This window comes from Drosophila obscura, unplaced genomic scaffold (assembly GCF_018151105.1).
Source record: "Drosophila obscura isolate BZ-5 IFL unplaced genomic scaffold, ASM1815110v1 contig_200, whole genome shotgun sequence".
In the NCBI taxonomy this organism is placed as follows: domain Eukaryota; kingdom Metazoa; phylum Arthropoda; class Insecta; order Diptera; family Drosophilidae; genus Drosophila; species Drosophila obscura.
In genome coordinates, this window is record NW_024542791.1 from 3,659,460 (window position 1) to 3,684,576 (window position 25,117).

Genomic DNA, 25,117 nt, shown 5'->3' on the forward strand with positions numbered 1-25,117 from the left:
TTAAATGCAAATAAGTTTCCCATTTGTTGTCGCCACTTCGCGCTTCGATGGCTTTAATGTGCAATTACTTTTCCAATCTACCATAAAGGAGCACGCACAGATCCCGATTGCTTATTATTTTGGGCACATTTTTCACCATTTGCCGCATCGCTTTTCTCGCCTTGATTTTCATGAATGTTTAGGCAGCTTTTAATTTGCGCTCATTAATGGAGGGCCGGGGCCGGGCTAAAGGACCCACCCACCCAACGGAAGGCGGACTTGTTCATGAATTTTCATTAATTTGTGCCGCTGTTGTTGCTGTTGTTGTTTGTGTTGCTGTTTTGCAGGGCATGAAAAATTCATTAGATTTTTTGCATAAATTATGGCCAGAGTCGAGTCCACACCAAGCAAGGAAAAACAACTGCAAAGTGCTCGACAAAACTTTTGCTCAAACATTTTTGGGGTGCGATAGAATCAGAATCGGCCAAGTTTTATCATTGAACTGCCGGAATACCTTTTGGCCAAATATTTGACGCCACTCTCCAGTTTCGAGTGCTCTTACCTTGCTCAAACGGAAAGCCCGAAAACCATTTAAAGTTTTTCGTTTTGTTGGTTTTTAGTTTGTATCTCTTTTTGGAGCGCACCCCAGAGACCATTTAATGTTGTTCAGGCATTTAGCACAATGTCCAGCAAAATGTTGCACAACGTTTTTTGGCATCCTTGTGGAATACGAGAAATTTAAGCATGAATAAATTGAGTGAGCCGGCACTTGGTTCTTCCAGATTAAGTTTAATTTGCGTAAGTGTAAAATATTGGTTATATTTTTTGTGCCATAAAAACAGCAGTAAAGGTAAAGGGAAAATTCCGCCTTTTAAGCTATTTGCATAGAAACTCTCTCCGGCTACAATTTAAAGTTTTTAAATATATGAACACCAATTAAGCCAACATTTTACTCATTTTATTTTACATTTTATTCATATTTAATTGCTTTAATTGGTATGGGTTTTAGCTTATATTGTGGCAGGTGCTGTTTGTTATTAGTTGTTCATAATAAAGTTTCTAGCTCAACTAATTGCACGCTGCACACGACTAAAGTTATAATCGCCAAAGCTCCCTTTTGACTAATTGTTGCTAATAAAAATATGAACAAAAATTATGCAAAAATTATGCCAATTAAGTAGAAAACAATTAGTAACTCGGAATTCAACAATTTGCAAATGGCTGCTTTATTTGAAGCTTAATTTGCATTGTTGATGGATTATAACCATCCATCTGGCCAACATTTGTGTCAAACCGCATCTAAAACAAATTAAAATTGCCCAGCCGAAGCCCTTTTTAAATGAATTAAATTTATGCACAGCCATTTACATGCAACAAAAAATCCATCCATCCTTTTTTTAATGGAGTATGTATATTAATTTCAATAATCCATATTGGATAATGTATGAGCAGTCATTATGTCCGCTGCTGTTTGGGCGCCATTAAGCGCTGCTCTAATTGTTTTATTTTCGACCTTAATTTGTTTTCGGCCAAGTTCGAATCAATTACAGTCGCAGCCCCAGCCGCAAAGTATGCAGCGCAGGTGGAGCAATTAATTTGTGCGGTTTGGTTTGGTTTGGCTTCGTTTTGTTTTGTTTCTGTGTCGCTGAGCCCTGAGCCGATAAATCAAATCATTAGCTCAAAAGGTCACACAACAAGGCTCGATATGTGTGTGCTGTGCTGTGTGTGTTTGTGTGTATTAAGGAGAAATTAGGAGTGGGCAGGCAAAATACTTGTATGCCAAAACACACACACATAAATACACATTAGGGTGTGGGGGGGACTTATTTATTTGCGTATGCGTAACACATAAAAATCCAGTTCTTATTAAATTTCCGCACGCCTACACATGTCCCTAGGCCTTGGGGCATGCTCTCCTGTCCTGCCGGAGTCTTACGAATCTTGGAGCGAGTAAACACACACACACACACATCCTGCCTGAGCAGCTGCTGCCTCTCACTGCTCTATGCGCTGTGCTGCTTTGCTCAATGAATTTTGCATGTTTTTTTTTTGTCGGCCTAGGCCCAGACCCAGGCTCAGGCTCAGGCTCAGTCCTCTGTGTGTTTTTTACACTTGCCGCAGGCAAAGCAAAGCTCTCTCCTTTGTTCCTCCCTCACACACACAGATACACACACTCACACCCACACTCTTGGCTGACATTTGGTTTGCTATTTGCCTGCCCCCGCAACCTCGGAGCAGCCTTTGTTACACCTTGCCGGGGCAAGTAAACAATATTAACATTAAATTAACATTTATTTGCTTTTGGCAAAAGGTTTCACTGGCCTCCTGCCCTGCTCCCCCCATTTCAGTGTCAAATAAACACATTTACATACATTACCATGCAACATATGAATGGTTTCTAGTAGTTTCTGTCCCATTTAAAAATGGTCTAATGGAAAATGCCCCAACCAAAGGCGAGCGAATAAAAAGCCACAAAAATGGCATTGTAACTTCAAAAGGCAGACCAGAGACCAGACCCGAAAACAAAGTGCCAACAAAGTAATTGCTGGGATTTGCCTTGCGGCTGTCCGACTGGTGCTGGTGGTGGTGGTGGGGGCCACACCCATTTTTCCATATGAGGAAATAATAATCCGAAATAAAAAAAACAGAGAGGGAAGCAGCCGTTGGGGTATAGCAACCAGTTGCCTCGCCATTTTCCTCGTTTTTTCCTCTACACTTTTGTTTTGTATATTTTTTATTTTGTATTTTTCAGTGTGTTTGTTTTTTGTGTGTGTGTGTGTGTTCTTTTTGAACAATTTTACGCATATTTTCACTCAAATATAACATTGCCCATATATGTATGTGGCGCAACGTCGAAATATTTACGATGCCACGTTAATTTTTATGACATTCCCACACTGCCAATTTGGCCGCCTCTTCAGATGTCGATGCCCGCCGCCAGACAACAAATTTCGCTGCCCATTACCCGCGTGCGGGGCATCAGGGGACTGACTGTTTGGGGCTCGGTATACATCACTTACCGCACCGCACAACAGAAAGAAGGGCAGCTGGCATGACAGTGAATAGAAGTGTAATAGAAGGTGGCTAATATATCCATTAAACTTGTTTGGAAGTGTCGTCGAGTAAGCTTACGAAAATCCTCATGAATTTTAAGGAGATTTTGAAGTCTTGGCCGTGCAATATGGGGGATTTATATGTGGCTCAAATTAATGATATTTTGTATTACAAATTACAGAAAGACAACAGAAAATACAAATAAAGAGAGCAATAAGAGGAAAAAATGTTCTTAGGAATGCGAAAAACACTTAAAAACCAAATAAAAAGATTATTTTAAAACTCAATTTAGTTCGCAATAATGCAAATATTTCAATCTCTATTTAAAAACGAAACACAGGAATTGTTTCCCATATTTTACACACTCAGTTAAATAAATTGGAATCTATTTGTTGCTTTAATTGGATGTCGAGCAAAAGCAAAGGACACTTTGTGAAGCCTTCAATTAATTACCTTAATTTATTATTATTGTTATTTTAGCCAAAGAAAATTCCGCGTATCTACTGGGTACCATCGCGTCGAGGCCATTCATTGTGTCTAGATCTTTTATTGTTATTATTTATTTGGTTATTGTATATTTTGATGTGCCTGAATCTTAACGATGATTACGGTTATTATTCATTAGCCAGGCTTTTGTCATTCGCCCAGCTGCTTGCTCATTTTTCTCTCTCGCTTTCGTGATTATCTGCAATTTTTGCTGCCACTCGGGCGGATTGCTTGGTGGTGTCGGTGTCGGTGTGGGCGTGGGCGTGTCTGGAAATGCTTCATTGCCCATTCAATATCTTTTGTTTCTGCTCGATTGCTTATCTTTAAATGGGATACAGTTGGCTGGCAAGGACAGCACAGGACAGGAGAAGACCTCTTCAGTCTCTCATTGCTCCTTTGGCCTGAGACAGCACAGGTACATATATTGTACATATAGAAGGCTGTATAGATGATATGTGTGTGTGTGCTTCATTGTCTGAGTTTTATCTCTTAATTACATCTTCATCTGGCCTTTCAGAACGGAAAGTTTAATTAACTTGCCTCAAGTATTGATGGAAGACAGCACTGGCACAGGCGGCGGCCATCATGTGCTCCAATGGCCACATAATTGAATTTCCAGCATGGCTACCACACACGAGGCTGCCACAAATTGCAGCCATGAATGGATTAGAGAGACGACATAATGCTATAGCAACGCACACAAAATTCCTATATTTCATTTATGTGGTAAAATATTTATTGAATTATAGAAATTTACTCTGCATTTATTTTGTGGCAATTTCAATAGCCCATAAATATTTCAAACAAAATTGTTCAAACTTCAAAGCACTTCTATATATATGACTGACATTTTATATACATATTTTTTTTAGCATCAAAAGTCATTCTTTGAACATTTTTTGAGAAGAGCTCAGAGAATTTCTGCAAATAAAAATAAAAGAAAGGAAAAATTTAAGCTCTCCTTTTGTGGCGAGTGCGGCCCTTACAATTTTCCCTTATTTACATCAAGTTATTTGAGGAATTTCTTTACTTTCAAGTGTACATTTTCCTGGGAAATATTTGCCCACAAATTAAGCAACAAATTGCCATCCAAAACTGTAAGCTTTTTCCACTTTTGCCCGGTCAAAATCCACTCAGGGAAAACTTAAACTGAAAACTGGCATAAATCTGAAAATGCCTTTCTGTTCCTGTGGCAACTTGCTAATGGCAACAGCCCCCAGTTACAGCTACAGAGTGCGTCCTAAGCCACCACACACAGCACTGCAGATACTAGCACGAGTGTGCAGAGTGCGTTTTGTAGACCCCCCCAAAAGATACATACGATACTGAATGCGTTTTGGAGCCTGCTGGCATTAATTGCGGCGCTTAAAACGCTTTCAGAATGGCAGACAAATTTTGGGGGCTTTTCTCTCCTATATTTTCTCTGCAGTACATTTTCCTCTCGAAAATTGGGCGCGCAATCAGTTGACAAGCCGGAAAGTAATAGGGCAGGCACCCAACCGAGCGAGCGAATTCATGGAAGGAGCTCTTGCAAAAGTTTTGAGAGCACTCGAGTGCACGGATGGAGTCCTTCCTCTTTTTGTGCTGCTCTTCGATTATGTCGGCAATATGTTTACGCTAACAATGCAAGGCGGGGCGGGGAGGGGCGGTTGTGCCACTTGCAACACAGTGGATACTCCTCCTGCTTATAAACAGACAGCAATTTGTTCCAAATGACTTGAGCGTGGCGCAAATTAAGTGCATTTTCATTAGTTGCAAGTTGTTTGCCCGGCACGGGCACTGGCATGGGCCCCGCACCATTTGATAAATTAAATTGCCGTCGGGGGAAAGGCTGGGAAATAAATGTGCGCAGGGAGGTCCGGGTACGGGCAACGTATTAAAGTCAGGCGAGTCAGGAGTGGAGTCGGAATCGGAATCGGAATCAAAGCTGGAACAGCCGGATCAAAGGCTAACGTGGAGCCCGGCAAAAGAAGCGCTTCAAATGGTCCTACAGCAATTATTTTTTCTGTTCCACCCCACTCAACCTTGGGCGGCAGCGATAAGAGTTCGCCCCCACAAACAGGCTGCAGGCTGGAGGCGAAAGGGAGGCCAGCTATCCCACCCAACTATCATTTGCGCCACTCAACGCAGTCATCCATCCATTATGCTTTTGGCCATGTGCAAAACTTATTTGTTGCAAGCACAGAAATAAAACAAAAAATAAATAAACCAGTTGAAAGTTGCAACAAGCATGGACAGAGCCTTGTGCGAGTTTGGATTGGATGCCCGGAGATCAACAGAATATATCCCAGGGATTGAGAGTGGCAAAAAGTGGCAAAAAAAAAAAACATGAAAAAACATGGACAGGTTTAGAGAGATTTTTGCTGTGCAGAAAAGATTTGTCGAGATTTTGCCAAAAAAAAAACAGAAGCAAGCAAAGTGCAGAGTCCCAAAAGAATTACTCAAAAAAAAAAAAATGCAGAAAAATTCTAGGAAATTTCTCTGGTCTGGTTTTTGTACGAGACACATGCTCTGTGAGCACTTTTTAATAGTCAAATAAAAGTTTTCAGGCTTGCAGAAAAACAAGCACAAACTTTGAATTTAAGGCGTTAAAATTTGTAGAATTTCAAGAGCTAACCAGCAGGTGGATTGGATTTAAGTAATACCCGCTGAAATGCATTGCCACAGCTCTTTTCAATTGCACGCCACAAATGCAATTCATGGGAATTTCCTGGCGGGAATTAGCATCTCAGCCACACACAACCATTGTAGAGCAGTAGCCCGCTGTACATTTACATACTATATACATATACATTCATCTATGAACAATTGTGGTTACGCTGATGTAAAACTTCATGGCGTATACGCAATGTGGCAGGGAGGGTGGGGGCTCCAGCCCCGTACATGGGAATTGCATTAGTTGAGTCCACGTCGCCACTGCATCTATTTAAAAAAAAAGGTTCTCAATGTCCGGCCTTTCAGCAGGACAGCCCCCCGACAGCCAAACTAATTAATAATGCATTCGGGTCTGATTTGGAAATGTGAAAATGCGCGAAAATGTAAAATCAAATTCGCTGCAAAAAGGCAGCAGCAGCAGCGGCTGCTGGGTTCTGGTTTCTGGTTACTGCCTCAGGCCAGAGATTGCAATTTTAATTTTGGCTCCAATTGAATTTCATGAAATGCAGAAAATGCGGAAAATACTGCGCAAAAAATATGACAAAACTCAGCTGCCTCTCTCTCGCTCGCTCTGCATCTCCCTCTCCATGTCTCGCTCTGCCCTTTCGTTGAGTGCAAATATTTGTTTTACAAATGAAATTAATAGATATGCCAGCAAGGACGTGCAGATAAAGTTCCATGCCACCGTTTTGGGGTGTGGCCCGGCCCCTTTGTCCTGGGACGTCAGTCGGTTTAATAAAGTTGTTTTCTGCACATTCTCTGATCCTGTCACGCCTCGACTAACGGCCAAAGGTCAATGTGTGTGAGACTGTTGCATGCAACAGGGATGCCTGCACCACAGCGCACACAAGGGACTGCAACTACAGCGACACAGCGTCAGCGTCAGCTTCAGTTCTCCTCCTCGTGCTGAAGCTGTTAATTAAATTTTATTGTGCTGCCATCAAAAGTTGCACAACAGACCAGAGCCGGAGCAGGAGCAGGTGCAGTGTGGCAGTGTGGCAGCGTGGACAAGGGCTGCCATGAAATATGTACACACACACGAGTATATGCAACCAAGGAGAGGAGTGGAGAGGAGAGGAGCGGAGCGGAGTGAAGCATCAGTTGCTTCTAATGATGATGTTGCTGGGGTGGCGCCTCGCCTCATGCTTCATGCCTCTTGCCTCAGTCAGCTAATTTATACATAGATGACACGACCAACAACAATGTCGCCCATTGTCGGGAGCAGTCATCTGCACGGCCAGAACATTTATCTGTTTGCCCGTGTGTGTGTGTGTGTGTGTGTGTGTGTATGGCAGACACCTGCAGGATGACGGGGGGGGACAGCAGCATCCAGCATCCAGCTCCCTGCAGGACATGTGGGCGGAGCTATCACCAGTTGCAATCAATAAATCCCAGGACCTAGCTCCTGTTGATATTTGCGCAAGCCTGTGCATAAATGGATGTGCAGAGCAGCACTCCACTCCCCCGCCCCCCCTCTGGTTAAGTTTGCATGTGGGCAGCGAAAGCTGCAAAATTTGCATGGGGCAGAGGAGCAGAGGAGGGAGTGGCAGCGGGCAAACCAACAAAAGCAATGCCTTCTGCTGCTGCTGCTGCTGTTGCTGTTGACGTTGCCACAGCAGCAACTAGTTGTTGTCATGGCAGAGGGAAGCTGTACCTTGCCCGGGATGCGGATACGAGGCTGTGATGCGAGTGTGCCAGGTCCCATGCCCCAGGACAGGCAGCTTCGAGGGTGCAACGACGACGCCTGGTTACGAGCTGCGAGACTGTACCCTCCTGACCAGGGGGATACGAGCAGCGAGACTGTACCCTGGACCAGGATACGAGCTGCGAAGCTGTTCCAGGCCAGGATACGAGCTGTGAAACTGTACTCTACCCTGACCAGGATACGAGCTGTGAGATGCTGTGGCAGCTCGAACCCCCAACCCACACCACAACCCACTCAAAGTCCTTGCGGAGCTTAAACCAGTTGCTGCCACAACCGCTGCCGCTGCCACTGCCGCTGCCGCTGTTGCCATGAATACGTAAGAAACTTGCACAATATGAATATGATAAGCTGGAAAATGCTCAACCAAAACACGACTTGAGACTTGATGGGATGGGTAGGGAAAATCTGTGACAGCTTGCGGGGCTTATGCGTGGAGTGGAGGAAATAATTACGAAAATTGAATATATGGAAATTACTTAAATGGAAACCAAAAGGCACACAATCAGATTATGACAGCGGGCAATGCAATGCAATGCAATGAAACTATGTGAAAGAGCAAATATACGGACTCGTATTTATATGGAAATTCAATTTTGCAATCAATCAAATTGTTATACACTCACTCGGATTAATTAATGTATATATTTCTGTTTATTCATGAGCAGTCAAATATGCAATTGGTTTTAACGCTCGGTTGGTTTTTATTTGAATGGTTCGGCAGTTGAGAGTCAAAAATGTGTCAAAAGGTGAACAATTTAAGACTTAATAGAGCTAAGGAGGGTCGGCAGAGAGAGGGTTTATTGAGAGGGTTTATTGGTCCTCCATCAAAGTTTTTTTATTCTATTTTGCTGAATGTACATACAAAATAAAGGAGAGCAGCTGTTGCACATAAGCAAAGGGATTGAAAAAGATGAATCTTAAGCCCCAGAAAGATGTCGTTAAAACTATTATTATATATTTATCCATTAAATAGTAATTCTATATTAAAATGTACATAAACTGCATGGAAAGAACAACACAGTTTTAGCTTTTAGTAGACCTTTTTTTTTAACGCAGCCTGGCCACACTTATTCAAAGAAAACTCAAATTTTAATGGAAAACTAAATAATGTAATTCCCGTATTTTCAGGAGGTATAACAAGAGTGACATTTCAACCTATTAATATGACTGAAAGGTATACTCCGATACTGCCTTTCATCTCTACCATTTTCTATCAGTCAACAGGCTTAAAAGACAATCTGCTGCTCAATTTCCGTCTTGTTCTGTGGCCCTGACAACTCAATTAGAAAATATTTACAAAGGCAGACAAATTGATGTGCTAATCAATTAGCTGAGGGTACTAATCGACCACCGCCTAGTACTAGTCACAAATCACCTATGTGTAGCCTGGAGCCAAACCAAACCCATAATTGCCTCAAAGGAGAGTGACTCTGGTGCTGGACATGATGCTGGGGCCTGTTGCACATTCATAATTTCGTTTGGCAACTGTAACTCGTTTAGCTGGCTTTTGGGTCCAGTTCCGGCCGTACAGTCCATTTCCTGGCCCAAACACAGACACACACACGCACACACACACAGGCACAAAAGGCCGTGTGTGTGGGCCGTTTTCCCTGGCGCTACCAATTGGATTATGCATGGGCTGGATAAACGAGTTAAAAACATATTTGCAGGGCACATGGAGTGGCACATGGATATGGACAATCTGCTTGCACAGGAAGGGGCCAGGAGCCGACAGGACACCCAGAGGTGGATGCAGCACGGAGGCAGTGGCAGAGGCAGAAGCTGTGTTGCGTGTTTTTTTTGTGCGTCAAAGTTTTAATTAAACTTGTAAATGTTTTTGCCGCAACACACAATGGGAGGAGCGGGCCAAAAGTTAACACACAACACGTTACGTGTGGCCAGGGGGGCAAGGAAAATCTATTCCCATGGATACGATACCATGGGAGAGGCTGGGGAGAGCTCATGGGCTAATACACTTTGGAGGCCACTTACCAACATTGCCCTCCGCTTGGACAAGATCTCCATGGCTGGCAAACAGTAGGATCAGTAGCAGGAAGCCGAATTGCAGCAGCTTTGCCGGCCGCTTCAGTGCGTCCAGGCTGCAGCACAACAGGCCACCGCCACCGCCACCGCCACCAACGCCGCCACCAACTCCGACTCCACCCTCGGCACCAGCTCGGCCACAGCCACGCACTTCCCGCCGGCGTGCCCCCTCACTGACTAGCAGGCGGCCGCGAGCGGTAAGTGCCGGCAGCGGCTTGCGCGGATGATGCAGTAGCTCGTGTTGGCGCGGCTGTCGTTGTTGCTGCCCCTGGAGCTGCGTCTCCTGTTGCTGCTGCTGCTGCTGCTCGGATCGCTGTTTAGGCCAATCTTCGCATTCCTCGGGTCCAGCCGGTCGACCCTCGACTACTGATCGTACTCTCTGTAGCTGCGACTCTTCACTGGTTGTGCATTGATCTTGCTGTTGTTGTTTTGCATTGCTTGCCATGATAATCGGCACACCTGCGAAGAAACCACAAGGAGAGGTAAGGGGACTCATTAGCAGGGCGTCGAAAAATATTCGTAGGGTAAATATATTTAGCTGCACTTTTTTTGCGCATATTTATCAGTCCCATTTTCAGCCCATAATTTCTCATAAAAGTACCCAATTTCAATTTAATTCCTTGAGTGCAAAATCGCACCATTTCTACCCCCATACCCGCATATCTTCTCATATTTCTTTGCCCACTAAAATGTATGCACTAAAATGTATGCAAACATTTTGCCACTAATAACTCCTTGCTCTGCCCCGCCTTGGCTCTTGGCGCTTGCTCTTGCTGTTGTGGCGCGGCTGGGTGTGGGTGTGGAATATGATCTGAGTGGAATCCACCCACACACACACGCACACACACAATGGTATTTGGTTGCTATACTCCTTGTTGTTAACGGAAATTAGCAATGTATATTCGCAGCACTGTGCCACGCCCCCGTTTGCCTCTTGAGGGAAATTGCATTTTATTGTGCCAGGGACAACTTTTCGCTTTCCGGCATTTCCATATTTCATATTTTCACACAATATGCACAATGCTGGATGGAGCACCTTAAAAGGGGAAGGAAAATGTTTTTGGGTGGTGGTGGGTGGTGTTGGGTGTTGGGTGTGGTGTTGGCTGGAGTGATTCCCTTAGTGGGGCGGGGCATTGTTGTTTGTGCACATTTGTCGCGCTGCAGTTTCCCGGTTTTTTGTGTCGGTAGGACCAGAGTCCTACGAATACTCTCCTTGGCTCCCTATATGGTAATAAATGTCAGACTTCAGCTTGCCCCCGAGACTCTGTGTCCTTTCACCACTCCCCCTTCCCCCTCCCACCCAGAAGCCGAAGGCAAAGGAAATTGATTTTCTTTGCCGCTTGAATGGCTTTTTGCGGTGGGGCAGGTGGTTTGGATTCGGTTGGGTGGCTCCATGGAACAAGGCTCGGTTGTCGTTGTCGTCCTCGTCGTCTGGGTCATTTGGCGATAAGCGCTTCAGTCCTCCCCCCCAGACCACGCTCAAGGTTGACATATTTCAGATGGGGGTCCGACATTCATTTTCGCTCCGAAAACCGCAAAACCGCCCCCCAAAATGGGATTCCATCTCATCAACAGCTCGGCCGCAGAGCTGTGGCAGATTAAGCCCAAGCCCAAAAAGGAACCAACAAATTATGGACCAAGACGAAAGCAATATTAACACGAAAACCAAATAAAATAACCTGTCAACTAGGTGTAAGAAAACGGGCAGGATTTAGGCAGACATGTGAGCAAGGGTTCCACTAAAGGCCACTAAATCCAAACTTTAAGTTTCCTTTCTTGCAAAATTTTTGCAACAGAAACTATGGCACAACTAAAGGCAAGCCATAAATATAGTGCAAATTTTATTAGGAGTTATTTATTTAAAGTTCCCTTACGGTTTACGATATTTAGTTCTCAAAGCCTAATGCGAATCAGTATTATTTTTCACTATTTGCACTATTTGCACTATTTGTCCACTGTGCATTCATTTTGTTACCTGCGTATGCCAACGCACGGCAGCGGCAGTTCTTTCGTCTCCCTCTACATCACCTTCTTCAATTAGTTGCTGCAGTTACAGCATACACGAAACGAAAGCTATTCTCTCGCGCTCCGGATATCGTTTGTGCTCGCCTTAGCAACGCAGCCCTGAGCTGATGCTCTGCTTCTATCACTCACTCTCTTCTGCGCTCTATGGGAAGATTTGCTTCACAGGGTACAGGCAATTCGTCCCGTTAGCGCTTGCAATTAGTCTTGAGCTGATCGTTATTACATAATCTACATACCAGCCTACCTACTACATAGTACATACATATGTACGTACGCGTACTTTCGCTACCTAATATTAATAAATTGCACAAATATTATATTGAAGCCTCTACACTATTAAATTTTTAAGAATTTTCTAATTAAATCTTTCAGTTTCACTTGCATCGCACTTTCTTTACTTTCGTTCACAAAAGGCTAAACAAACAAAACTAATAGTTAACTTTAGCTTTTGGGCTTCAGCAGAAACTTAAACATCAAACTAAGACAAACTTCCCATAACTGTTTCAAGAAGCTGCATGTGTACATAATCCGTTTCTAAGTTCATACATATGTACACACGTATGTACAGACATCTTAAGTACCATATAAATATCTTGCCGAACATCTCAATTACAGAAACATCTTTTTATGTATAAGCAAACAGCCTCAATTCTGCTGGTGTATCCTCGGAAACATGCCTGGGACATGCCCATCACATTGTACATAATATGATTTCAATCATTCCTTGGGAACTTGCATGATTAATGCGTTACAGATTCTTGGCCTCACTCCAACCAACACCCAACACCCAACACCAACACCCATCACCCGCCCAGCGGCTGCTCTAATGGACTTTATTGCCTTGACAGAGCCGTCTCCGGGCCGAGACCCAGAACCCAGGGTTCAGTCAGACTGTGGTGATGTCTCTCCTTGGTGCCTTCTGCTCCTTGCGACTGTTTCTTCTCCTTGATGCCTGCCTGGCAGCCTGCCCGCCTGTCTGCCTGTGGGCTTGGGTTCATTTTTCATGCGCAGGCCGTCGCGCCTCAAGAAAAACAAAAAGGAAAACTAAACTACAAAGCTAAACTAAGCCTCAATAAAGTGAACCGGGAGTGGCGGCGGCGGCGGCCCCAGATGACACTGCAGCACATGGGGCGGGATAATTAATCATTGGACGAACGTGCCAGCCAGGCCAAAAAAGTTTTCCCCTCCTCCCATCGAATCGAATCGACCAAAAAGTTAAAAGCCAACTTCTTCAGCCCTTTGAGCTCGAGTTTATACTCGTAATATTGTGGGGGACTGTGCGCTGTTGGCCGATATGAACTTATGACTGGCAAAAAGGGAATATCTGATTAGTTGGCCTCTTCAATTCAATTAAGGTGAAAGGCAGCCACTTTGTCAAGTGGCGGAGGCGGTTGCAACGTCCTTTTCCCTGTTCTCTTCTGCCCATTACATAATTTATGCGACTCAATTAGGATGTGACCCGAAGATAAAGTTTAATTATTGCGGAAGGGGGCAAGGACACACTTTAATTAAAGGAACGGAGCAATTAAAAACGCATCAGCGAGGGTTAAGCCACACAGATCCCAAGGGGGCATCGGATATGAGTGCAATATGCAACGGATTGCTGGCAACAAGTGCCCGGAATGGCTACGCTAATAGGGTGTGGCATTTTTCTTTTCTTTTAAATATGGTTAACTTGCCAAGCCTTTAGGGATTCATTCATATGCATGTTTATGGTGCGTACAGACAGGGACAGACTTTCGCTGGCAATGTGCCTGCCAAAAAAGAGGTGGCAGGTTCCACGGGAAGCCTCCTTCCTTGTTTGTGCTGCGCGGCACTTTCGGTGGCCAGAACCGCAGACAATCCTGCTGCCACAGCTGCAATTAAAATGGATGAAAACAGCTGCAAACGTACATTTGTGTTGCACAGGGTCAACCGGGCCAACCCAACCCCCTGCCTCACCACTTGCCGCCGACATTAAACCGCAGCTTCTTTTCCACTTCCACTTCCTTTGCCATTTTCCATTCTCATTCCGTTTTCCGTTTGGCTTTTGCCACCCGCTCCCGGCGACAAGCTACGTGTTTTCCCAACCAAATACAAATGCAGAGCCCCCTTGGGGATCGGATCTGACATGCCGCGGGGACCAGCAGCTGCACTTTCGCTTTCTGCTGCTGCAAATTCCATCCATTGGCTTTGTCAGGCTCGGCTCGAATTTTTCGGGGAGCTGGCACGTCTGCACTACGGATTTTCAATCATCAATTTCAATTTCGAAATTTGTTAACGCAAAACTTTTATTACCCTGCTATGCTATGCCAATACAAATAGCGCGTGGCTGTCGGCTGCAGCTGCAGCTGCAACTATTTCGCCAATTGAACATTCAATTTCGTATAGAACGCATTAAACAGAATTTATTAAGTTATTAAAAGTTCTAGAAGGGGCTTAAAGCCGCGACACAGTGCTACACACAACACAAATATCGCAGGAAACAAATAAAAATGCAACGGACGATCGCCATATTGAAAACCACAAAAAAATGTAAACAAATGGCCAGTGTGTACACACCCCACGCTCGTTTGATAACTCAATATTGTTTGCGCCTTTGAGCACATTGCGCAGCTTCACTGCAACCCTGTGCGGAACAGCTGATCAATTAAATAAAAGGCAAAAATCGCTTTTAATTTGCAATTTATTTAGCAATAAATAAATTCCTGGCAATCCCTAGGTATACATATCTTGTATGGTGCTCTCCCATTCTTTTTTTTAATGACTTCTTCTAGAACATTCTCAGTTACAGTTCAGTGTCGAGCTCTACGGACACTCGACAACACTGCCAGCGCTGTCAAAGTTCCGGAAACACATTGTCATTGTTCTTTTTCGGATCTGCTCCGCACCGGCATCAACTAAAGTAAAAAGTGCGTATAGTGCGTATATTTTGTGGGCTCTGTTCCCCGATTTAATTCTTAATTTTGCAGTTAAGTGCAAGGCGAGATGGGTAAAAAACAAAAAATGAAGAAGGCCGCTGCTAAAATCGCCGCCACTGCCGCTGCAGCTGCGGCCGCCGCCAAGCTGAAAATTTCCCTAGACGAAACAGCAGGTCCTTCCACCTCGAAGAAGAACGACGAAAAGCTGCAGGAACTGATCGAAATTACCAAGCACTACGCCCAGGTGGCCGATGGTTCGACCGACGATGACCTGGACTCGGATGACGAAGTGCCCGAAAATTTGACTGTGGTGCCTGTGAAGGAGCGCCAAGGCGGGGGCATTAGCAGCGGCATCCATAAGCAGTCGCGTGGCGAGAAGAAGGCCCGCCGCCTGCTCATGAAGCTCGACCTGAAGCCCGTGGAGAACGTCAGCCGCGTGGCCATGCGCAAGAACAAGAACATCTTGCTCTATATCGATCAGCCCGAAGTGTACAAGATTGGCGAGACCTATCTGTGCTTTGGCGACGTGAAGGTCGAGGACATCGTCAACACGGCCGCCGCTCAGGCTGCCGAGCGCTATCGCCTGAACGCCGCCGCAGAAGAGCAGAACGAGATGGAGGCCTCTGCCAAGGCGCAAGCTGCCGAAACTGACAAGGAGGATCCGGAGATTGACGAGTCCCTGGCCAGCGGACTGGACGTCAAGGACATCGAACTGGTCCAGATGCAGTCCAACTGCTCGCGCAAGAAGGCCATCAAGGCCCTGCTGGACAACGAGAACGATGTGGTGAATGCCATCATGGCCCTGACCGTCGCCAGCAGCTAAACGCAAACGCTGCTCATTTAACTTAAACAATGCACAACTGAATGTATCAACAAATACAAATGATTTGATCATCTTTATATTATAACTATAATTGCAGTACTTAATGCTAAATTATTTAAGTTTCTGAAGCAGCCATTGCCTCAGGCACCAGTCGATGTGTTTTATGCCGCCGCCGCTTTTGCTCCTGCCAAAAAGGCAATTTCTTTTGAGGGAGTGGACTGCGGCTGTGTGCTCCGCTCCTCCTGCCCACTAGACTCCTCTTAGTGCTCTTTCTCATCAATCGTTAGGGTTAATTAGCCAACTTATAGCCACTAATTACAACAAACAAAAATTCAGTCAGCTGCTGACTACAAATTCAGACCAAAGCATTTATTTCTGCAGCTCTCTGTGCATGTGTCAAACGAAGTAAGACTGGGCATAATTATTTTCGGAACCAATCAATTATTAAGCCAGCAATTCACAAACATATCAATCTGTGGCAGAGTTTACTGAAACATCGCATTGCCAGCTGCCCTCGGCAGTTTACTAAGTGCATAACTAGAAGTCCTTTTATTATTTCTGCCTGCTAGTTTCCATTACACATCACTCACATTATGGTTAGATTCACAGAAGACTTGTTAAATTCCCCGAAGACTTAATTTAATCAGGGAAATACTACACCTCAACCGTTCCACCGTTCACTGCATATTTCAAAAGCAATTTATTTCTCAGCCAAGAAGCCTCTCCCATTTCATTATTAACTTTGTAGAAGCATGCAATTATTTTTGTTTTAAACAACACCAGAAGCCAGCAATCAGCAAAGAGTAAAAGAATTTCTCTCAAAAGCATTAAGCCAGCGGCAGCAACGGCAAATTGCCAGCAGAAAAAGTGTAGAATGCCCTCCAGCCTGGCCTGCAGCTGAAATACAGTTTGTTCTTTTTTGGCTACAGCTGCAAGCAATATTTGGACACAAAATTAAAAACATTTTTGAACTCTACATATTAGCAGGGGCTCGAAATGGCACACCCTTTGGGAGGAATCTGCTATTCGAAAGTCGAGTGTCGAGTGCCGCTCAGGGCGGAGCCTTAGACTCAATCTCTTGTTCTCCACATAATGTTTTATGATCCATTGTCCCTAGAAAATTATGTACATTATCTACCATTTGCATCTTCATGGCCGCAGTGTTGCCAATTTTCTCGCTGCAGTTACTATCCTTTTCTGGCATTTTCCCCGTCTCCTTTTTGTGGTTAAAGGTAATCGCTTTTTCTTTTGTGCCGCTGACGTTGCATTTTAGTTTACTCTTCACTTAGCTCCAGCTGTTTGCCATAGTCCAAGAGCTTATTTTTCTTTTAAGGATTTTTGTCAAATTTTTTGACGATGCCATGATTGCATTTTTACTTTGTGGGCTCCTACTTCTGTTCCTGCTCCTGCTATTGCTGCTGATACTGCTGCCAGGTGGCACACTGCTGCTGCTGCTGTTGCTGCTGGTGACGGTTGGGGCTTCATAAGCTATGCTCTGTAGGTACTCATTCAATTAAAATGAGGAGGGGGGGCTGAATCTCTTGACATCCTGTCGCCCTGCTGGGCTGTGTTGGGCCTCGCCTGGCACAGACAATACGCAAAAGCCACTTAATAAATAGCTGGCTCTAACTTTCGGCTTAATTTTATTTAATTTGCAGCTGTCGTCAGCAGCCGTAAAAAAGGCTTTAGTTTTGCATTGTGGGTATTCAGCAGACCGTATTGTATATAGCTGGGTTGGTTGGGCACGTGCTGCTGCTCCGCTTCTTCGTTCCTTCTTTCTGCTATTTGCGCAAAAAGTAAAAACTTTGTTTCCTTCTTGGCTGGAAAATGCTCGCGCGTGTCGGCTGGCTGTGCGGAGCGGGCCGTGAGGGGCACACACCGTAGGAGGGTGCCCCACACAGAGAGAGCGGGCACGGAATGGAACGGAAAGGTTTTGCCGGAAATTGATTAAGTTGGCCGCGCTCGCGCCGCCTTTAATCAGCGGAATTGAAGACACCGCTGAAATACAAATCAGTTGACAGTAAGAGAGCAGCGGCTGGGCAATATAATTTATTGGCACTTCAACGTCCACTCCAATTGAGAGGCCAATCCAATGTGCTTGGCTCTGCCACACAGAATGGCACACAAGTTGTTGCAAGCTGTCCTCGAAGTCTCTTCCTGCTCCCCACATTTTTCCGCATTTCCTACTGCCTTATTGAGTTTCTTTGCGGGATTTGCCATTTGCCCTGCCACAAATCTACGACTCTTGGATCCGTCAGTCTCTGGGCCACTTTTCTCTCAGTTTATTCGAGAGCACACAGCCTCGGTCCTGTTGGGGCATTTCCTTTGCTTCCTGCCGGCGGAGGTGTGTCCGGGCGCAACATTTAAAAACTTTTCATTCGCCTTTGTGGCCTGGTTGGCTGGCTTGCCTGCAAAGTTGCTCCTTTTTGGTGGTTTTTATTCACTTTCAAGTTGATTTGGGTTTCACATTTCGTTGCGCATTTCTTGACCAAAATCTGCAAGATTTACCATTGTCCTTACGACTGTCCGCTCCCGTCAGTTCCGTTCCATTCTGTTCCATCTGTCTGTCTGTCGGTCTGTCGGTCCGATGTGCGCCTGAGCATGAAAACCTGCCTTGGCTTAGGGTCTCAGTCTCGTTCCCTTCTTGGTTTCTGGCTTCTGCTTCGGTGGGCTGCCGTCGCCCCTCTGGCACTGTTCATCACATTAGGATTCTCCCTCTCTCTCTCTCCCTCTCTCTCTCTCTCTCTGGGTATATAGACTGCTGAGCTAATCATGACGCCGATGATATGGCAGTCTGTAGCTGTAGCTTCATGCTCCTCCAGTGACTTTTCCATATCCATTTCCATCTGTCGGGTTAAATGTTGAAAGTTGCTTTTCTGCCACTGCCTGTGGGTATTTCGCAGTTAGTATTTTTGGGTCTGAAGTGTTGGCAAGCTTTCTGCCATTCGATTTGATGCGTGTGTTTGCCCTTTGGTGCGGATTGTGGATCGGGTTCGAGTGGGATTCGAGTGGGGGCCTTGGCAGGTGTTTGCCTGCACTTTAGAGCTCTTTAGGGCTCTATTATTGTGAATATCGAGCTGGCGCTGGAGCAGGAGGCAAACAGAGCCAGACTGACACAAAAGCGCGTAAAATGAAGGTCCTGAGTGGGAGGTGGAGGTGTGGGTGTGGGAGTGCCAGGTGGCAGTTGATTTAAGGCCTCGACAGGCTCAAGTTTCCTTAGTTCCTTTTGTGTAATTGATGCACGGCGGCAGGGGCATATCCTTGGCCCCCCCGCTTAAAGGATAACAAATCGCTTTCATCCTGACTCCGTTTCCGTCCCACACAATGTGCACCATTCAACCCGTCTACGACTACAAATACACAATTCATAATTCCCTTTTTTTAGGGACCACACAGCATGAAAGGGGATTTCCGCCCCACACACACACACACACACACACACACACAGAGGAACACAATGTGAAAAGCAATTAGATAACTCGCCAGCTGGATTCGGCAATTGAAAGTGGGCTGAGAGTGGGCTAAGAGTGGCTCCAGCTGTGTGTGGCAGGACAATTATCAAAAGTGGCAGCCAGTCTGGGGTAATTCCACAATTTGGTCGAGTTAGGAGGATCAGCTTATAATTATTCTTCTGAGGGGTTTTGAATTCAATAAACTAAAGAAAGAAATGAAGATTTTTGAACAACGCTTTTGAATATTTTAATAATTTCAGTTTTAAGGATAACGGTTTGGATTTCATTCGAAATTCTGATGAATATTCTTTACTTCTTAAAGTGGAAATGAAAAGACGTTTTTCTACTGAAGCTCTGAAGTTCCGTGTTAGGAAACAAAATTTATTCGATTATTATTTAATTCAGCGCGAACTCTTTTTTGAATTTTGCCCAAGTTTTATTTGTAATTTCAAGTAATAGATACATATAATGAAACATTCATTCATTCAATCATTCGCTTTCTTCATATTCTTCTTTCTTCTTTCTTCTTTCTTCTTTCATGATAAATGCATTAAAACAAATTTTATAGAGTTGCGCGATTTGCTTTGCCCATGTTCTAGTCACTAACTACTACATCTATATGTGTCTGAACAATTTCTGCACAGCCTAACAATAAAGAAAGCTAGAGAGTATATATGTATATATGAAACAAATGGATTTTCGCTTATATTTAATTATATTATATTATCAACTGATAAAAAATATTGAAATAATTAATGTTTTCTTATGTTAATCCGTAAATTTCATCCACCAAAACTATATACTATTGGGTACGGGTTTTTTTCAGGTATACAAACAATTTGTATTCATTTGTTTATATATTAAACATTTTGTTCACACCTAACTAAAGGATTATTTTTTTAATATAAATCCATTCAGCATGCTATTATTTTAATAGCTTGAATACAATGCATTTCCCATTGAAATCAAATAAAAGCAGTCGAAAGGGATTGATTTACATTTTATAATTGAGTTTATTTAACTCGCTTTGAATCGAATGCAATGGAATTTGATTCGAGGCTCAGCAAATAACAATTCCTAGAAATCCTTTAGCACCGAAATGCAAATCAAATTTATTTTCTTAATAGGTATAAGCCTCTTGTAATTGTTACACAGAAATGAGATAGAAAATATAACAAACTCTCATTTGAAAGTGTTTTTTTTTTTCTTAGAACCAATTCATGGAAAGTTGTAGAACCTTTTGGGATTTTACAGCAGCAGTTTGCCATCCATTTGGCCCACCAATTATAAGCTTCCCGGGGAATGGGAGGATGCAGGGAATTTACCAAAGTACAAAGCTGCAATGGACCAGTGGACCCAACCCGCATGGACCGGGAGCAGTGCTGGTGAGCCCCTTTTGTGGAGCTGGCAAAGCTGCTTATGTGCCCCTCCCCCTTGTCCTGCTCAAAGCGAGTCCTTTGCGTTTGCAACAAATTACCAGCGCTGCATGCACGGGCATTCATTCGCGTCTCTGTCTCTCTCCCCTCCCCCCACCCACACCCCCGCATAAGCATATCCGCGTACTGGCATTTATGCGCCATATTTTATTCAGTTGGCCCTTAATAAATGCAGCTGTCGTATTGCGTGGGCATGTGGGAGGAGCCAGGAGCCAAGGATAATGAAGCAGAGTCTTTTCCAGCGAAGGCCACGACTGATAATGCTGTTAATGCGGACTCCTGATTGTGCATCCCGGTGGGCGTGTGCGTGTGCGAGGGATTGGCGGAGGATGGAATCAATTTTCGAGCTCTTGGAAAAACAAATTGCGCAGTTTTGCAGCCAGGAAAATGTCAGGAAAATAACACAGGGTCGGAGGTGTGTGTGTGTGCTGGATACCCGATACTGTTGCACTTTGGCTTTTTAACCCCCACCCACAAACACACCCCCACACACACACACACACCACCCACCGCCAACCCAAACTCTTTTGTGCGTGTACATAAATTTGCGTATTATCTGTATCTCTTCCTACTAACCTACCATTTTATCTGTATCTATCACCAGGTGGCTATCTATCTGGGCGAAACTGATAATTCATTTTCAGCTTGTCACAAATAATATTCTCTGTTGATTAACTGGCTTACTGCTGTATAGTTTTGGACACTGTGTTGCCAATTAAATTAGTATTCAGTTGGCTGCGCATTTTCATGATAATTTGTGAAAATTCGTGCAACACATGCCAATTGTCATCGAGTCGGTGACAGAATTAATGGACTATGGAGGACGGGCGAGATTTTACATTTACATTTACATTTTATAATTGAGTTTGTGTAAGCAAATCGAATCGTGTTGGCTGGCAGCTTCGCTTCTGCCTGAGTGCATCGTAAGTACAGTTGCCTACTTTGCGGCGCAGCTGTCATCGCTGATCACCGTTATTCCGCTGCAACCCTGCCTGTCGGATTTTTATTTTTTTAAAACACTTAATTGAAAAAGTATATGCACACTCTCAGGGCCAGTTTCGTGCCCCCAAAATATTTACATATACCCGTGTATAGTTACAAAAGTTGAATATGCAAAAGTTTTTGCATTTAATATTTCCCATCCCCCCCTTTACTTTTTCTATTCGTTACTTTCCATTTTTTTTTTTTTGCACTCACCATATGAAGTGCCGAGGGCTGGCATCGATGCTGGCTGCCATATGTTAGGCTTACACGGTCGAAGGGCTGCTTATCAGGACTGGAGCAGGACGGGGCACAGCCACAGGCACACTAGAGTCGTTGGGGCAGACTCTCTGGTCCGCTGGCAATGAAGTAGCTGGCGCAGAACACTAGCTGGGATTTTCAGGCACTTTTCTTATTTAACCGCTCAACACTCGGCCCAGCGTTCACTCCGCTGCGCTCCCCAGGTTGAACTGAACCAAAAGTCGAGTCGCATCCGAGCATCAGGTAGCAACAGACAGAGCAGCACGCAGCAGCAGCAGCAGCAGCAGCAGCAGCAGGCCCCGAGGCTGGGCCCACGAAGCCCACGCACTCACGAGCGACGAAGTGCCGAAGTGCGTTCCAGTCTGTTCCAGCTTGGAAAGTGCGCCTGGGCTGGGGAAGTGGTGAAAGCTCAAAGCTTTCACTGTTGCTTCGACAGCAGCTGCTGGCTGCTGGCTGCTGCTGTTGCCTAGCGCTCCTGTTGCGTTGGCAGCGACAGCGACGCCCACGAGCAAAAGCAAAAGCTCTCAACGTGAAGGAGCTTTCTGTGGAGGCGGTGCTTATGGAGCATTCGCGAAACTTCTCCGTCTCTCTCACTCTCTCACTCTCGCTCTCTCGCCTGCATGTGCTTTACCCCACCTCCCCTGGTTGGGTGTCCAAAAATAGCAACAGCGCGAACTTTCTCCCAACCCAGACCCAGACCCAGACCCCGACCCCACCTAGGCACATTGTATTTGCCTAAATTTCCTTTCATTTTCCGTTTTTTACGGCACGGCTACTTGCTTGTCTCCCTAAGAAAGTGCCAAGTCAGTTGTTGAGCTAAGCTTAAACGACCACAGCCGCAATGGATCCCAACACCCGGCTGACTGCCATTAGCTCCCCACACTTCCGCGCTGCTTCCTGCCCACTCCCCACTTGCTCCCTGATTTCTTCATTTCTCCGAAAATTTATAACTTGATATCCTCTCACACTCGCTTGCCTCCTCCACTGGGCTATTTATAGCATTTTCTGGGTGTAGCCAAGGCTGCCCACCTACTATTTTTCTCCCCCTTATTTTTTGTTCACTCTTTTCTCTTGTCTCCTCGCCGCCTTTTTCGCCTCCTGTTTTGGGCCTGACGCAGCGCTCCTTTTATGAATGAACTTGGCTCACAAAAGCATTTGTTATGCCCCCCCACCCCATTAAGGGTTTGGGGCATGTTGCACCCTGCTGCGAGAGGGTCTGACTAGAGGTGGGTTGTGTATGGTTGTGGTGGGTTGGTGGGGTGGGGGTGGGTAACCCTAATAAACGCGTTTTCAATGTCACCAAAACGCTTGCAATCTCATTAAGTAAATGGATTGTCGTAGTCGTCGTCGTTGTCGACGTCGAGGTTTTTGTAATACAGACATTTGTCCATATGACGACATTGTAGGACCCTATTCTGATGTCACTGTGTGTGTGTGTGTTTGCTCAGCGGCGTGTGTGTGTGTGTGTGTGTGTGTGTGGTGGGGGTATTTGTTGAGCTAGGTCCTACGTGCCTTGAATCGCACGAAGGATTCCCCAGCCAACGGGAATTATGATTAATATTTGTTTAGTTTAAAATTAATTGCATTCAGTGGCAGAACCCCTACCCAGCTGATCCCAGAGCAACCAGCAACCAGAAACCCACCCCCACACCCATTCCATTCGCAGTCGAATGCCGGAGCGCAGGAGACGGAGACGGCTGCCATGGAATTGACTTTCCGGGCAAAGAGGGCTTAAGCTGGTAATTAAATCAGCTTTCAGGTGGATTTGGAATTGGCTGGAAAAAATACACAAAGGAATCTGCGTTTTTCTTTTTATGTTTTTTTGTCCGTGAACGGACAGCGCTCTTTCATTTGCAATTAAAAAGTAATATAAATGAATTCCAAATGATGATTGCATTTGCTATGTATATCAATGATTATAATGCTCATATTTATGTGCTAATTATGAACATTACCAAGAGACAGAGAGACAGAGAGACGACTGGCAGGGTGACACTTGAAATAATCTTGGAAAGTTCCTCGTGCAGGAGGATTTTTGCAGGATATAATTGCCTTTTATTCAGAAACAGAAATTTATTTTAAGCCGAAGAACAAACTGGGTATAGCCCGATCCTATTTTCTGTGTTACAAAGACTAATCCTTGTTAGCGAGAAAATAGTTATTTCCTAGCTTGGGATATTTCTGGGTCTCATGAATGGACTCTTCAGACTCAGAAGTAGAGCCAGCAGCAGATAGGGCAGACCCAGTTGATGGAAGACAAAGGTAACATAAGGTTAACATTACATCAGTCATCCATTAAAAGTGAACTAATATATGAGTAATTATATACATGTATTAGTCCTTTGAAAATTCTAAAATTTAAATTCTTAATGTGCAGAATATTTGATGCAATTTTTGTTTGCTTAGAAAACAGACAAATAAAGTCAAACAAGGCGACTCCAAATAGGCACTTAATCAGTTGAGCCTACATCAAGCTTAAACATTTTCTTCTTAAAGTTAAAGTTGCTGAAATCCACTCGCAATTTAGCCCACTTTGGCCGCCATTTCACTGGCCGTTTGTAGGGCAACTTGTTTGGGTATTTGCCTTGGAAATATTTGTGCAATTGCTAGACTTTGTTTTTACAGGCCATCAAAATATAATGTTATATTCATGCATTCATAACAGGGCCCACTCTTTGGCTCTACGAGTATCTCTCCAGTTTTGTGTTTGTGTGTGTGTGTGTGTATCTGTGTTTGCTTAATATTACACCAAAGTGGCCGTCGTAAGTTCTGCTTTTAGGAGCGCGCTTTTATACGAGTATTGGCCCGCTTATGAATTTCATTTTTATATGGCGACTTTTGTTTATGTTTACGCGAAAATATTTTCGTTTCATTTTTAGTAGCTGTCCATCGGCCAGCACGCCTCCTGCGCCATCAGCCATCAGCCATCCGCTCTTTGTCCACGCCTCGGCCCTCGCTATACGCCTCCCGCCAACACCATCCGCCTATGTGCTGACACCGCTTCCGGTTGTTTACGCAGCTCTTAATCAAACAGCGGGCTTTTGTGTGACATTTATAGCCAGCGAAGTGATGCTGTCCTGCTCGGATCGGGCCAGGCCAGGCTATAATTAAAGCACTTGTGGCTGTTGCTGCTCCCGGATTCAGCCTGCTGCATATGCCCCTTCACAGCAATGTCAATAGCATTCAATCAAACGCAATGAAGCTGACACAAAGCCCACGCCCAGCAGGCCTCCGATTGATGAATGAATGCTGCTCCAGGCATGCCATGGCTGCCATACCGCACCGTTCCGTCATCATCGTACCATCGTGCCAACGTC

General features: G+C 44.7%; 2 protein-coding genes and 1 long non-coding RNA gene across 4 annotated transcripts in view; 1 reads left to right on the forward strand and 2 right to left on the reverse strand.

Moving 5' to 3' along the window:
* The window catches only part of LOC111078169, a 42,792-nt gene that overhangs the window by 14,675 nt on the left and 3,000 nt on the right, over window positions 1-25,117 (reverse strand). The window contains exons 1-2 of one of the 2 annotated variants that reach the window (XM_022372723.2): window positions 21,756-22,010; window positions 9,872-10,381 (exon numbers count right to left, since the gene is read on the reverse strand). In XM_022372723.2, the coding sequence (XP_022228415.2) occupies window positions 9,872-10,381; window positions 21,756-21,780 (535 nt within the window). In that variant the 5' untranslated portion in view covers window positions 21,781-22,010. Of the gene's footprint in view, window positions 1-9,871; window positions 10,382-21,755; window positions 22,011-25,117 lie in introns of those variants that run through there. The other variant, XM_022372731.2, reaches the window with a different exon arrangement.
* Window positions 13,596-14,276, reverse strand: LOC111078199. Its single transcript, XR_002608230.2, has 3 exons — window positions 14,225-14,276; window positions 13,889-14,164; window positions 13,596-13,803 (listed from the first exon to the last, which is right to left on the reverse strand). It is a non-coding gene; the product is annotated as an uncharacterized LOC111078199 (long non-coding RNA).
* LOC111078192 (nascent polypeptide-associated complex subunit alpha) lies at window positions 14,729-15,755 on the forward strand. Its single transcript, XM_022372753.2, has 2 exons — window positions 14,729-14,838; window positions 14,899-15,755. The coding sequence occupies exon 2, from the start codon at window positions 14,915-14,917 to the stop codon at window positions 15,668-15,670; it is 756 nt and encodes a 251-aa protein (XP_022228445.1). The 5' UTR covers window positions 14,729-14,838; window positions 14,899-14,914; the 3' UTR covers window positions 15,671-15,755.

What these genes read in the sequence shown, in the direction of transcription:
- LOC111078192 (XM_022372753.2), top strand. Translation starts at nt 14,915, where the DNA reads ATGGGTAAAAAACAAAAAATGAAGAAGGCCGCTGCTAAAATCGCCGCC.